The 12,706-nt window shown below is 46.2% G+C and overlaps 1 protein-coding gene across 1 annotated transcript in view; it reads right to left on the bottom strand.

Annotated features, from left to right (window-relative positions):
* Nucleotides 1–12,706, bottom strand: part of SORCS3 (sortilin related VPS10 domain containing receptor 3) — a 355,271-nt gene that overhangs the window by 102,441 nt on the left and 240,124 nt on the right. Inside the window, exon 5 of the mRNA XM_025201218.1 lies at nucleotides 8,931–8,995. Coding sequence (XP_025057003.1) covers nucleotides 8,931–8,995 — 65 coding nt within the window. The remainder of the gene's footprint in view (nucleotides 1–8,930; nucleotides 8,996–12,706) is intronic.

The raw sequence follows: 12,706 nt of genomic DNA, 5'->3' as shown, positions 1-12,706 counted from the left end.
TAGCCTATTGTTGGTGATGGAAAGAGAATGAAGGAGACAGTCACTCTACATGCCCTATTACTTGCTACCGCAGGAGACTAGACATTGGGCTTGATGGACCTTGCTCTGACTCAGTACGGCAGTTCACAAGCACTGCACGGGCATCTCTCCAGGGCTCTTGTCCCTGGATGCTTATTATAAATGCAAACAAGCAGACAAATCTTATTAGGCTAAAAGAAGAGAAAATGATATCCCTCCAACCCACAGAGATAGGTTTCCCCCCTTCTGTCCTGAGTGCTATTCGAACACATCTCCAACCTTCCCAACTTGCCTTGGGGAAATAAATCAGCTTTAAAATGCACACTGAACATTTATTACAGCTAGCTTGCAGGGAAACAAGTGCGGTCCAGGTGCTATCCTACCACAGACATCCTGCTGCCTCTCATTCAGTCCAAGAAACCATGAGCTTCGGGATGAGAGCTGAGCTAAGCTGTGGTGTTACCACACAGGGACAAAGAAATCCAGGCAATCAGAAACTAATCCAACACATAAGTGAGGATGATGTTCTCCTGAGCATGGAAAGTTCAGACCCAGGTTTCAAAGCTGATGTGGAGGGCAAGAAGTCAGGGAACTGATTTGGAAAAGACCATCCCACAATCTGATCACCAGCGCTCTAGGTACTTTCCATTGCTTCAAAGCAATTCGCAACCGTGGCACCGTGCAACTCATTCATGGAAAGGACGTGGACTTTGCACTGGTGTCTCACATGAGAAGAGGGAGGCACAGCAAAAGGGCCATGACCTGGCCAACATCACTGGCAGGCACTTATGGACCCCACCATCTCCCTTAACAGCAAGGCTCTGGACATTAAGCTGTTCCCTGTACTTTCATCCTGAGGATGCCGGGCGGACCCAAATCAATGGGATCTGGCCATTAGTATGCAGGTGTGGGCTGACCAGTGCAATGGGAAAACAAAAGAAAAAAAAAAGGAAAGAAAGAAGTCAAGTAATGATTAATGTTGCAGTGAACAATCCAGGCTACACGAACTGGTACTCTGCTCCCTTGACAGCATCCCTGATGCTCATATTTACCAGCTCACTTATCTTCTGAGGGGAAAGGTGGCAAGAGAAAGGAATAAGTGATCAAACAAGCACCATTTTCATCTTGGAGGCTGGGACTTTACTCACAGGCCATGATCTAAATGCTTGATCAAGACAGTGGAAAATGCTGACACGCAGAGATGCACAGAAAAGCACAACTTTGCTGATGCCGGCCTCTTGCTCTCCTGAGCACAGAGGTAGGGGAAAAAACAAACTAAGCACTTCATGGAGACATTGCTGGAAATGTCACTGTCTGTAAGCTCACAGCGACTCCCTTTGGGTTGGCTGCTTCCTTACCTACTGTACTGATCGGCTGCCTGTGTGATGGGGCTAGGTGGGGAAAAGCTAGGTGGGGAAAATCATTAAAATTTCTTCCCAGGGAGAAGACAAGACCAAGGGGATTTGATAGCAGCCTTCAAGTCCTTCCGGGGGGGTTGCAAAGAAGATGGAGCTGGACTGTCCTCAGTGGGGGCAGATGGCAGGACAAGGAGCAATGGGCTCAAGTTACAGCAAGGAAATTTGGGGTTAGATATCAGGAAAAACTCTCTCACAAGCAGGATAATAAAGCACTGGACCTGGTTACCCAAAGAGGTTGTGGGATCTCCATTATTGGAGAATTTTAAGACCCAGCTAGACAAAGCCCTGGCTGGGGATGATCTTCTTGAGGACGGTCCTATTTTGAGTAAGGGGTTGGACTAGATGTGACTTCCTGAGGTCCCTTCCCTAAGTTTTCTATGATTCTATGAGATTTTAATGTATGGTGACTATGCCTATAGCTCCTGAGGTCTGAATATACAACATTTACCCTTGAACTACTTTTGGAGAAGCCCACATTGCAGGGTAGAGGGGGGAGCAGAGCAGCTCTGGGAGGGAAGGCTGCAGGGATGGAGGATTCATCCCTTCCACACACAGGTTTCTGCACTCCCTGGTTTCAAGAAAAATAGGGACTTTCTAAGAATGGAGTTGAATAAGATGCAATGTGTTGTATATGGCCACACAAGTTGTTGGATGGACCTTGCTGGCTTGAACTCAATATGGTGAAAGAGAAACTGAGAAGGCAGCCAATGAGGCACGTGAAATCTAGACAGGGTCTTTCCACCTGGAAAAAATGGCTCCTGGCCTTAGGGTAAGGACACACTTAACACTCAGCAGCCCGATTTAAATGCAGTCTAATTGTAAAGTGGAGAGACCCACAGCCCTTTAAATGGGTTTAAAGCCACCTAGAATTGTTCCAAAGTCTACTTGGAAAATCAGGTACTTTTTTGAACCAGCACAGTCCCCTGGCTCAGTATTACTGAGTAGACACCAAAGCATTCAGGGACATGGGTCTTGGCCACCACAGTGCCATGGCAGCATGGCACCAAGGCCTTTCCTGCTCTGTCCTTGTAGAAGCTTTTGTCATGCTTTCAAATCTGACCCCAGCCCAAGTGCAGCCAACCCTCCCCTCCCCTCCCCCCGTTTCCTTGTGGCTGCATGCACTATCTGTCCCAGGGGAGCAGGCAGGGAAGGGTTAACCTGCCTGCCTGCCTTCAGCAGCACTGGCAGCAGCAACCAGGCAGGCAGTTTAACCCTTCCCTGCCTGCTCCCCCTGAGATGGACAGTGCGGGCAGCCACAAATAAGTCAGGGGCAGGAGGCAGTGAGTGGGGATTTGGAGTGCTGGGGAGGGCACAGGGAGACAGTGGGCCCAATGAGGCCAGTGGGGAAGGGAAAGGGGGAAGACGGGGTGTGTACACTAAGGTGTAGCCTAAAGTGGCTACACCTTAGTGTAACATGAGCTGCCTAATGAGTGCTTAAAATTAGTTTCAGATGTTAAGTTGTGGAAAATCCAAGTATTAAAAGCTCCAATAACCGCCCAAAATTACCATGTTACAAAGCCCAAACACAGCAGTTTGGCTATTCCTATCCCTACAAAAGGTAGGCGATTTGCTGCTGGTAGGTGACAAAACAGGAGAGGAATAAAACCTATCACAAATAAATGCAAATAAACCACAAGTGTTGACATGACAACCAGCTTTCTGCCTACTGGGAAATATGTCATTTTGAGTGTGTTACACCAGTAATCAAATGTATACAAAGAACAGTACCTATTTAATATTCACTTGGAGGCATAAAATGGTGGGGGATGAGTGCTCTCTGCCTATTCTCCATTTAGTTCCTTATTTAGCTTTATGGATTTTATTTTATAAAATAAAGGCTACAAAACAAAACTACCGCCACCACCACAACATACATTTTCCAACCTGGCTGGCTCTGGATACAATAATGAGCTCAATCTTATCTTTCTTACTGGTGTCCTTTCAGAAAATGAAAGATAATTTACTATAAGTGTAGGATTAAAAATGACTGGGTGTAACAAATAGCCACATCCAAGTGAGAGCTGAAATGGCTCTGCCCACTGTACTGGAACATGAAGCAAGTATTTCAAAACACGCCAGGATCTGATTGAAGGTAGACCCCAACTGGAAACCCAGGTCAGAACAGGCTCAGCCTATGGGAAAGTTTTGAATTCAGGAATAACATCAGAAACATCACTGAGATGCCACAAGACTCAATGCAGGCAAGGAGTTAGCTGCCTAAAATGGGATTTAGGTGGCATCATAGAAAATGAGGCTTGGAAAGGACCTCGGGAGGTCCCATCTAGTCCAACCCCCTGTTCAAACAGGACCAGCCCCAACTACATCATCCCAGCCAAGACTTTGTCAAGTTGGATCTTAAACATCTCCAAGGAGATCTTAAACATCTCCACCACCTCTCTATGTAACCTGTTCCAGTGCTTCACCATCCTCCTAGGGAGAAAGTTCTTCCTAATATCCAACCTCAACTTCCCTCAATGCAACTTGAGTCCGTTGCTCCTTGCTCTGTCGTCCGTCCCCACTGAGAACAGTTTAACTCGGGTAGTAGTTGAAGGCTGCTATTAAATCCCCCCTCAGTCTTCTCTTCTCCAGACTAAATAAGTCCAGTTCCCTCAGCTTCCCCTCATCGGTCATGTGCCATAGTCCCCTAACTATTTTCGTTGCCCTGCGCTGGACTCCCTCCAATTTGTCCACATCTAGGAAAGGCGACATCTAAGTAAAAACCAGATATCCCCTCAGCTGCCTCTTAACCTAAGTTAATTAGGAGTCTATCTGTCTGACATCCAAGGTCCAGATGTGCCTCCACTCCAGCACACAACCAGAACTGCCTTAGGTAGAGCAGCTCAGCACCCATCTTCTGCTTATGCTTTACTAGAATCCAGAATTCAGGTGTTCCTGTCTCTGATTCCCCAGAGGGGCCTGATCCAGGAGGCATGCTTATAGAGCATGCTTAGCATTCACAAAATGTGGTGGTGGCCATTTTATTTTCAAATGAAACCCACAGACATGTGGCTTTGCCCTGTTGTCATATGACAGCTGAGTGGTTCGAGCATTCAAGCAAGAACTGGGAGCCCTAGAGGAGAAGGGTCAAATCCATTCTACTCACCCCCAAGAAGAGCACTCCAATGACAAGGATCTCAGTTAGTCCAATTGGGTGACACTCCCCACCTTTCCTATCTAAGCCAGGCAATTCTGTAGCCAAGAATGCGATATTCATTGGCAAAGAGGGGAAGCACAAGTGGAAGCATGACTCTGTAGCCCAGTGTTTCAGGAGCTCAACTGGGAGTGTAGGCAGACCAGGTTCTTTGGGTAGCTGTGATGTCTTTTATTAGACCAACTAAATAGTTGGAAAAATTGTTCTTTGCAAGTTTTTAGGCACATACACCCTTCTTCAGACATAGGAGAGCGTTTGTGCCCAACAGCTTGCAAAGAACAAGTTTTCCAACTATTTAGTGAAAATTTAGTGAAACTTTTGTGAGAGTTGGTCTAATAAAAGATATCACATCTACCCAATGTCCTATCACATCTGCCTATGTCCTTAGACTAACATGGCTACAACCATCAACCCCAACTGGGGGTGTGAAACTCCTGTGTTCAAGTTCCTGCTCTAAGGACTACATGCATTTTACATGATGCAGCAATAGCTTACATATGATACAAGACCCATGGTTCTGGGGAAAAAGGGCATTTCCTGTAGCCCTGAGACACCCAAGTCTCAGCTCCAGAAACACAAGGACTAAGACTTATCCCTATCCTCAGCATTTCCTGTTGACTAGTTCAAAGCAGTTCCCTGCTCGGTGGGTTGCCTGTTTTGGATGCCATTCTTGACCATGTAAGGGTACTGTTAACTTATCATGCCAAACTGTGTTTCAGGACTGAGGAGGGTCTCAGTGAGGCCCATCTTTTGCCTGAAAGAATCCCTCTTCATGCCAGCTCCATGAGACTAGAAGGTATCTATCATCTCAACTCTATGCAAAGCGAGGTTGATGCTTTCTGGGGACAGGGAACAAGGAAGGCAACTGATAGCCCCCTTCTCAGGAAGCAACACAGACCTCGGGTTCATGGAAAGCTGAGTGGTTTAACAAGTGAAGGAAGGCAGCCTGAATGGCTGAGCATAAAAATAATTTGGTGTGCATTGATACCGTCCATGTCAGCTTCCAAAATGTGCCTCGCATGCCCTCTCCCACTGGTTCTTGCCATATGCCCCACCCATTTCATTCTCTACACTCTTATTTTACAAAACACCTGATGTCTTAAGCAAGAGAATGAAAGAGAATGAAATAGGCTGGGGTATCATGAGAACTAATGAAGAAAGATGTGAAGCAGATTTGGGAAGCTGAGGGGGAAGCTATCAGATCTTGAGACAGACCAATGCAGAACAACTTAAAAACTGATCTGAGAGGGATAGGGACACCTGGATGCTCACCTTTGCTGGGGTCATCTGACCCCAACTGACTTTCTGCCCTTTGGGCAAGGGGTTGGACCGGATGATCTCACGAGGTCCCTTCCCCTAATGTCTATGAAATCTATGCAGTCTATGAAACCTATGAAATCTAGGTGAAGATAAAAAACTGTGGAAGGGAATTGTGCAAGATGAGGGGATAAAAGGCTCTAGTTGAAGCTGTTACAGGGTCTTGAGGCCTGTGAGACAAGAGAAGGAGAGCATTCTCCCAGTGTTTCCTTGAGCTTGGTTGACAAATTCTGGTCAAACACCATTCCACATCCTGCTTAGTCCTTGGTCCATTTGCTTTCATTTTTATTATCAATCTGGAAGAGAAGAACTCATGCAGATCATACAACTGGTTTCTGACCTGCAAATCTTGGGCTGGGCTCTGGACATTGCCAAGATGCTTGCACCTGGTGTTTGGATTTTGGGCCCTTAATATTTAAAATTAAACATGCATCTTCTATATATAAAACCTTGAAGGGACAGCTGCTTCACTGTCCTGTTGTCTTAGCTGATGCAGCACTGGTCCTTCTGACCAGAGGAGTACACAGACCCTCACATTCATGTGCACAGGGCTGTCAAGAACAACATGATTTAAACCACTGAAAACCTGGCTCACAAACTGCATAGCTTGCAAAGGCTTGGAGTGCCAAGAAAGGCTGTTCTCAAGAGGCTTCCTGAGGTAGAAACCACAAACCTCAGGGGCTCTCCGGCCCAGTTTTGCAAAGCTAGTTGAACAGGGACGCAGGTGGTGTGCACCCAACAGGATTGCAAGCGCATTAATGATTTGCCTACGGTTAGTTGTGATGTGCAAGTCTTAGCAGGAATCAAGTCCGAACCTGGGATGTGGTTGAGTGAATGCATTGCCCAACAATGTATATTGTGGTGTGTGTTGTGCAAAAATGAAACATGAAAGTGAGGATGACTGCACATTTTTTGGGAAAACTCAATATTTCAATGGATACAAAACCGCGTATCCATTTTCCAACCACCCCTAAATGGAAGGCCCAGCCAAACCATGATTTTTGGAAGGTTTTTTAAATGTGTGTCTGCTTCCTTCCATACTACTCCTTTCTCCGGCTGTTGGTGTGTGAAGCAATGTGGACATCTAGTGGCTTGGAGGGATTGCTACAGTCTTGCAAATCCTATTTTTACACCTCTCCTTAAAAATTCTCCTGCATTTCCCATATTGCATTCAGGACATGGCTGTCTCTAAGGTGCTGCAATGCTATACAGCCCTTTACACTTGAGGATCTCAAAGCACCTTGCAAATCAATGTGCGCTCACGATGCACCTCTGATGACTAAAGGAGACAATGAAGTGCACAGAAGCAAGGCAACTTTCTACAGTTCCTGTGATGCAGCCTCTTCTCTAAGAGCTAGAAATCACATGGAGGCTTTTGAAGGAAGCAGGGGACTTGTCTTTCTCTACTAGGTGCTAATGGCAGGTGGGCCCCTGACGGGAGAAGGGAAACAGGCCAACCTGTCAACACATGGCATGCTGAAAAGGTCAGGCCTTGATGGCCTGTTAACATCAATCACCGGAGATATTTGACATCCAGGTTCCTAATGACTCCTGCTCCTCTCTTGCAGAGTTAACAAAGGGAAGGGGAAGGGAGGGGATCAATCTTTTCTTTGTGAGGAGAATGGGAAATGAGAGAAAACATGGAGGCCCTTGCAAAAAGCTCCTATCAGTACCTCTAAGGAGCATCCTGCAAGCTTTTGGGGAGACCAATCCATCCTCACAGTCCTGAAACTATGGCATGCCTATATGCAGCTTTGCAGACTTTCAGTCATTGGCAGCCCCTCGGTCCAAGGCAGCAGAAGAGGTGCATTACACAGAGCCCTTCCTAGTCCAAAGATGGAGCCTTCATTGCATCATTATTTATCCAGAGAGAATCATCCTGCCGTCCTCTCGCATTGGCAGAGCAGGCGGTGCTAAAAAGAGGTTTTGCAATAAATGCCGCCTTATGGATAGACAGACAATCAGGGAATTCAAACAGAATGAGCCCCAGACAATAGCAGATTCAAGTGCAATGGCATCTACATCCAAAAGACGCCTCTTCCCCCTTAAAAATAATAAAGTCCACTACCTCCCCACCCCACCCCACCCCCTCAGGGGATGAATTCTCCACCTGCCACTTCATAACGGCATTCTGCTTTCCTACGTTTCTCCTCTATTTCCAAAAGGGCATGGACTTCTACTGCCGGGCAGGATTGCAGTGAGCTATTAAATACCTGCGATGCTGCACCCTAGCGGCAGGTGCATTTCTGTGTTGTTCCTCCTGTATAAAACTTTTGTGAGGTCTCAAGGAGAGAAGAACGGTACAAAAAAAATTGGGGGAAAAAAAAGAAAGAGTGAAACTTGTTTCTAATGCATCCTATCCAGTTGGTTAGAAATTAATTACTTATGAATCCATTCTGCTCCAGAGACGGCCAGCTGCATTTCAGTCACAAGTTAAGTGCTTTTCTGGGTGCCAGCGTGATGCTTGCAGAGCCGGGGAAGGAAGCACCCTCTCGGCGCATAAGGGGTAAGTCTACTGAGCTGGGGAGAAGGGCAGGAGGGCGTACAAATATATGGAGCTCCATTCCCCATGTGCAAAAGGAGTGGGGTGATTGTAAGCCATTTGCAATAGGCTTTCCATTTCCAGAAGGTTTTTCTGGCACATACTGGCTAGTTTGTGCCAATCTCATGGTGTCGATTAAACTTACATCCTGAGAGTGGTAAGCTTGACCCTATATTATTCGCCCAACACATGTGATATTGAACTAACTCAATAGAGACCTGAAACAGATTGCTTTCCCCCCAGTAGATTTATCCTGATCTCAGCTCTTCCCAATTTCTTCACAGAACCCAGCCCTGCCACTGGTCCCCCCCGACCCCCATGGGTCTAACAGATGAGGATGCGTTGAAAATAGAGGCCATCGACCCACATCTTCCCAATCAATTAAAATGCAAATTGGGAGGAAAAAATGAGGCATGCAAAATTCAGTTCCCACTTCACTGCTCACTCAGGGCCGATCTTATTAGCGCTGGGCTCAGGCACTCACGTCCATCAGCTGTCCGGGCTTCCATGTGCACCAGGTCAGGCTCCTTATCCAAACCCGCTATGGACCTGGGGAAGAGGAGAGAGAAGGGAACTGGTGAGATACAAAGCTGTGAGCAGGGAGAGCTGGACACAGATGTTTCCACTGCTCTGCTTTGAGAGACCAATTTGGAATACGAGTGGATTTAATATACGAAGACGTCAGGCAAACACTGAGCACAACTCCACACAGTCTACACCTATTTCTCCACTGCAATTAGCTGGAGTCAGGGGTACCCAGGGTAGCCTGGACCAGGGCCGAGTATTTCCACAACAAAACCCTGTGTCCTCCCACACTTCTATTTTTGCACTTGCCCGTAGGCATCCAAAGGGATTTCACTTATTCTTCAATACCTTCCCAAGCATTTGTGTTGGAACTTGCCTCAGGGGAAGCTGTAGCAAGGGCACTGAAGGACTATCAGCATTACAACGATCTTGCCTGCATCTCCACTGCAAAGGGAGCTCCTTCCAGCTGTGGTGGGGACTGAACTCCTCTCCCCAGCTGTGCAAGGAAGCCTGGGCTCCAAGCACAAACACACATGTGCTTATGGCAGTCGGGGCAAAAGTGCGTGTAAAATCACAGTACAGCAAACAGAGATGCCACAGTGAGGGTGTGAGCTGGTCCCCAAAGAGCTGGGCTGTCCTCCCACATATTAAAAAACTGTCCAAGAGATTGCATGCCTTATCATTTCCTTGACTTCCTTTGAAGCATAAGAACTGCCAGACACCAGACTACCGGACGTGAAGTCTGATCATTCATTTCACGCAGGGTTGGGACCAAACTGAAACACAAGAGATGAGTCCTCCTATCATCCTAGGTGTCTGAAAGCCCAGTGTTCAGGGGCTAAGCCTCTCTCTGATGCAGAAGGGACCAGTATGATCATAGCATCTAATGAAGTAGCCTGTAGTCCTGAAAGCTCATGCCTGTTTGAATGAGTTAGTCTCTAAGGTGCTGCTCTGCTCCGCCTACTGCCCTTTACATAACCATTGATCCAACTGGCTGCAGGAATCATTGGCTGAACCCATCCAACACCTTGCAGCTGAAGTATAGTACATAAATACACTGGGACAGTCAAAGATGCCCTACAGTGTCCAGCCCATGAAACCTACCTACCTACCTACCTGGATACACCCCAATGTGTTTCTAGCCCATTACCTCACTATAATTATCTGACATTGCTCTGTCCGGCAGAGGTGGGAGAACCCAGGACCCCATTTATGGAGGAGATGGGCTGCAAGAAAATTGCCAGATTTTCTATGAAAAGATGGGCTGGACAAGCTGAATTTAAACACTGTCTGAAGTTGTCCAGATCAGCGCTTGATGTAGTGTGTGGTGCCCAACAATTACTCTACACCCAACAATTACTGAGGCTCCCCAGATTGAACATATTGTTCTTTACTGATGGTCAATATTGTATTGCATGATTTGTTTGCCAGCTTGCAACTGGCGCCCGGGGTACCAGCACAAAGACTCTTCCCCAACCAGCTCCTGTACCCAGCTCCGGGGCCAACTATGGTCATAGTGCTTGCAATCTGCCTTCAGAGGGAAGAGTCAGCTTTCTACCTGAGCCAACTGGAGACAAGAGCATTTAGAAAGACATCCTACCTGACCTCAGCAGACTTCTTAAGGCACACCTCAATCCAACAGCCCCAGCAACCTGGACTTAATTCATTAAATCGAGTTCAACTCTGAACCAAATCATAGTGAAGTCCACAGACTTCATAGTGAAGTCTATGGACCAAATCACAGTGAAGCCCAGAGACTTTACATACATTGACCATAGGGTCTTTGAATGAGATTCTATAGTAACAGCCAAATGTGCATGTGAGGTCTCTACTGAAGGGGAAAACCACATTCTCTCTTCTGGCTTTTCCAATTAAGCAACAGCCCAAAAGACAAGGTCACGTTCTAGTTCCTGCTGTCACACTGATGACGGCTTACTTGCATCTTAGGGGAGCTATGGAAGCAGATCAGTGCTGCTACTGAGTGAAGTGCATACTCTAGGCACTATAATGACTATTAAGTACTCTGTTTGCCAAAAGCATGTGCACCCAGCCACTGTGACACATGCCTTTGATTCTGTCCCTGCTCATGGAAGTGCCACCATCTTGGCTGATGCTAGGTATTGAACTAGGAATCTCTGGTTGGTTGAAGGAAGGCATCAGTCATTACAGTTTCAGCTAAATAGCTAATCACTGTAGCTCTAAGAGACTCACAAAGGCGAGTACATCGGTCTACTAATGTTACCCATCGATCAGTCAACAATAATGCTGATTGTGAGTGGCCGAGCAAAGTAAGCACTACACTAAGACTCGGGAGACTTGGGTTAGAGTCTCAGCTTTCAATTCACTCTGAAGAGTGGGTCAACAGAAAAAGATGAAGCACTGGGACAGATTCCCTACATAGGCTGTGGAGTCTCCATCACTGGAAGTGTCTAAGAGCAGGTTAGACTAATGCTTGTCCAAGATGGTTCAAACAGGGATGACCCTGTCTTGAATGTGAGGTTCAGCTAGATGGCCTCCCAAAGGCTCTTCCAGCCCTGCGATTCTGCCAGCTCCACAGCTGATATAATACACTTGCCTGACCCCGGATGGGACACTTCCCCACTCTGTGCCTCAGTTTCCTCATCTACACAATGAAAACAATACCAATGGTCTCCATTGTAAGTGCTTTAAGAATCAGTAATGAAAAGAAGTAGGTATTATTATTTGCTTCCTTCAAAAAAATGTGGGCAGGTAATAACCTACAAATCACAACCAAAGTTTGGAGCATTTTATACTCACTACCCCAACTTCTCTTAATTAAAAACCTGAGCGCTTAAAGGCAAGATGTGCATGAACATTGCTGTTTTATATCCTGAAAACATGTTGCAAGGCAGATTACAAAGATAGCCTTCCTTCTGGCACAGGGAGAGTCAAGCCTGGAACAGAATTATTATTATTAGTGTTCTAGCTGATAAGAATCGCTAGTAGATGAACATTTAGTCCTAGCAGTGGCTGGCAGGGAGAAAAAAAAATCCATAGATGTCCGTGTGATTTATGGAGCAGCATCTTCAGAGTTAACCAAGGGGTTAGATTAAAAAGGGAGGACGGCAAAAATCAGTTTCTAATTTGGTGCAAGCTGAATTTGATACAGTAGATTGTAAATAATAGATTCCCTCCGAGCCAACCAGAGCTCACGATTCCCTAATGTTCTAAACCACTTATCACAATCCTGTGCCGCACCAATCCCCGCGGCATCAACAGTTAGGAGATTCAAAAAAATTTTTTAAAATAAAAGCAAACAACATGTGACTATGAAAGCACATTTGTGTAGATCTCATAAAAAAGTCAAGCATTTGAGCTGGATATGGAACAACCAAATAACCCAAATGATCTCAGGCTTGGACTAATGATAGTCCAAGATGCAGAAGCAACGATGACAACGCCAAGTTGCAATCACTGAAACCTTCATTGTTCATCAACAAGAACATCGAGGTCAATGTCAGGTCTGTTCCCAGAATAAAAAAATAGCATGGGTTTGATTTCTATCCAGCTGATTTCGTCTCACTTGGATGGAAGCCAAACCCATACTATTTTTTGACTTGTTCTTCAACCGCTGGATCCAATTTCAGTGACATGACTGGAAAAGGAAGGTATGGCTCATGGTAAGCATGGATATTTCATAGATTTCATGGACATTTGGGCTGGAAGGGACCTCGGAAGATCTTCGAGTCCAGCCCCCTGCCCCAGGGGCAGGAA

Source organism: Alligator sinensis, unplaced genomic scaffold (genome assembly GCF_000455745.1).
Source record: "Alligator sinensis unplaced genomic scaffold, ASM45574v1 scaffold61_1, whole genome shotgun sequence".
Taxonomy (NCBI): domain Eukaryota; kingdom Metazoa; phylum Chordata; order Crocodylia; family Alligatoridae; genus Alligator; species Alligator sinensis.
Note: the sequence above shows the minus strand (reverse complement) of the source record. Positions and strands in the feature narration are given on the sequence as shown.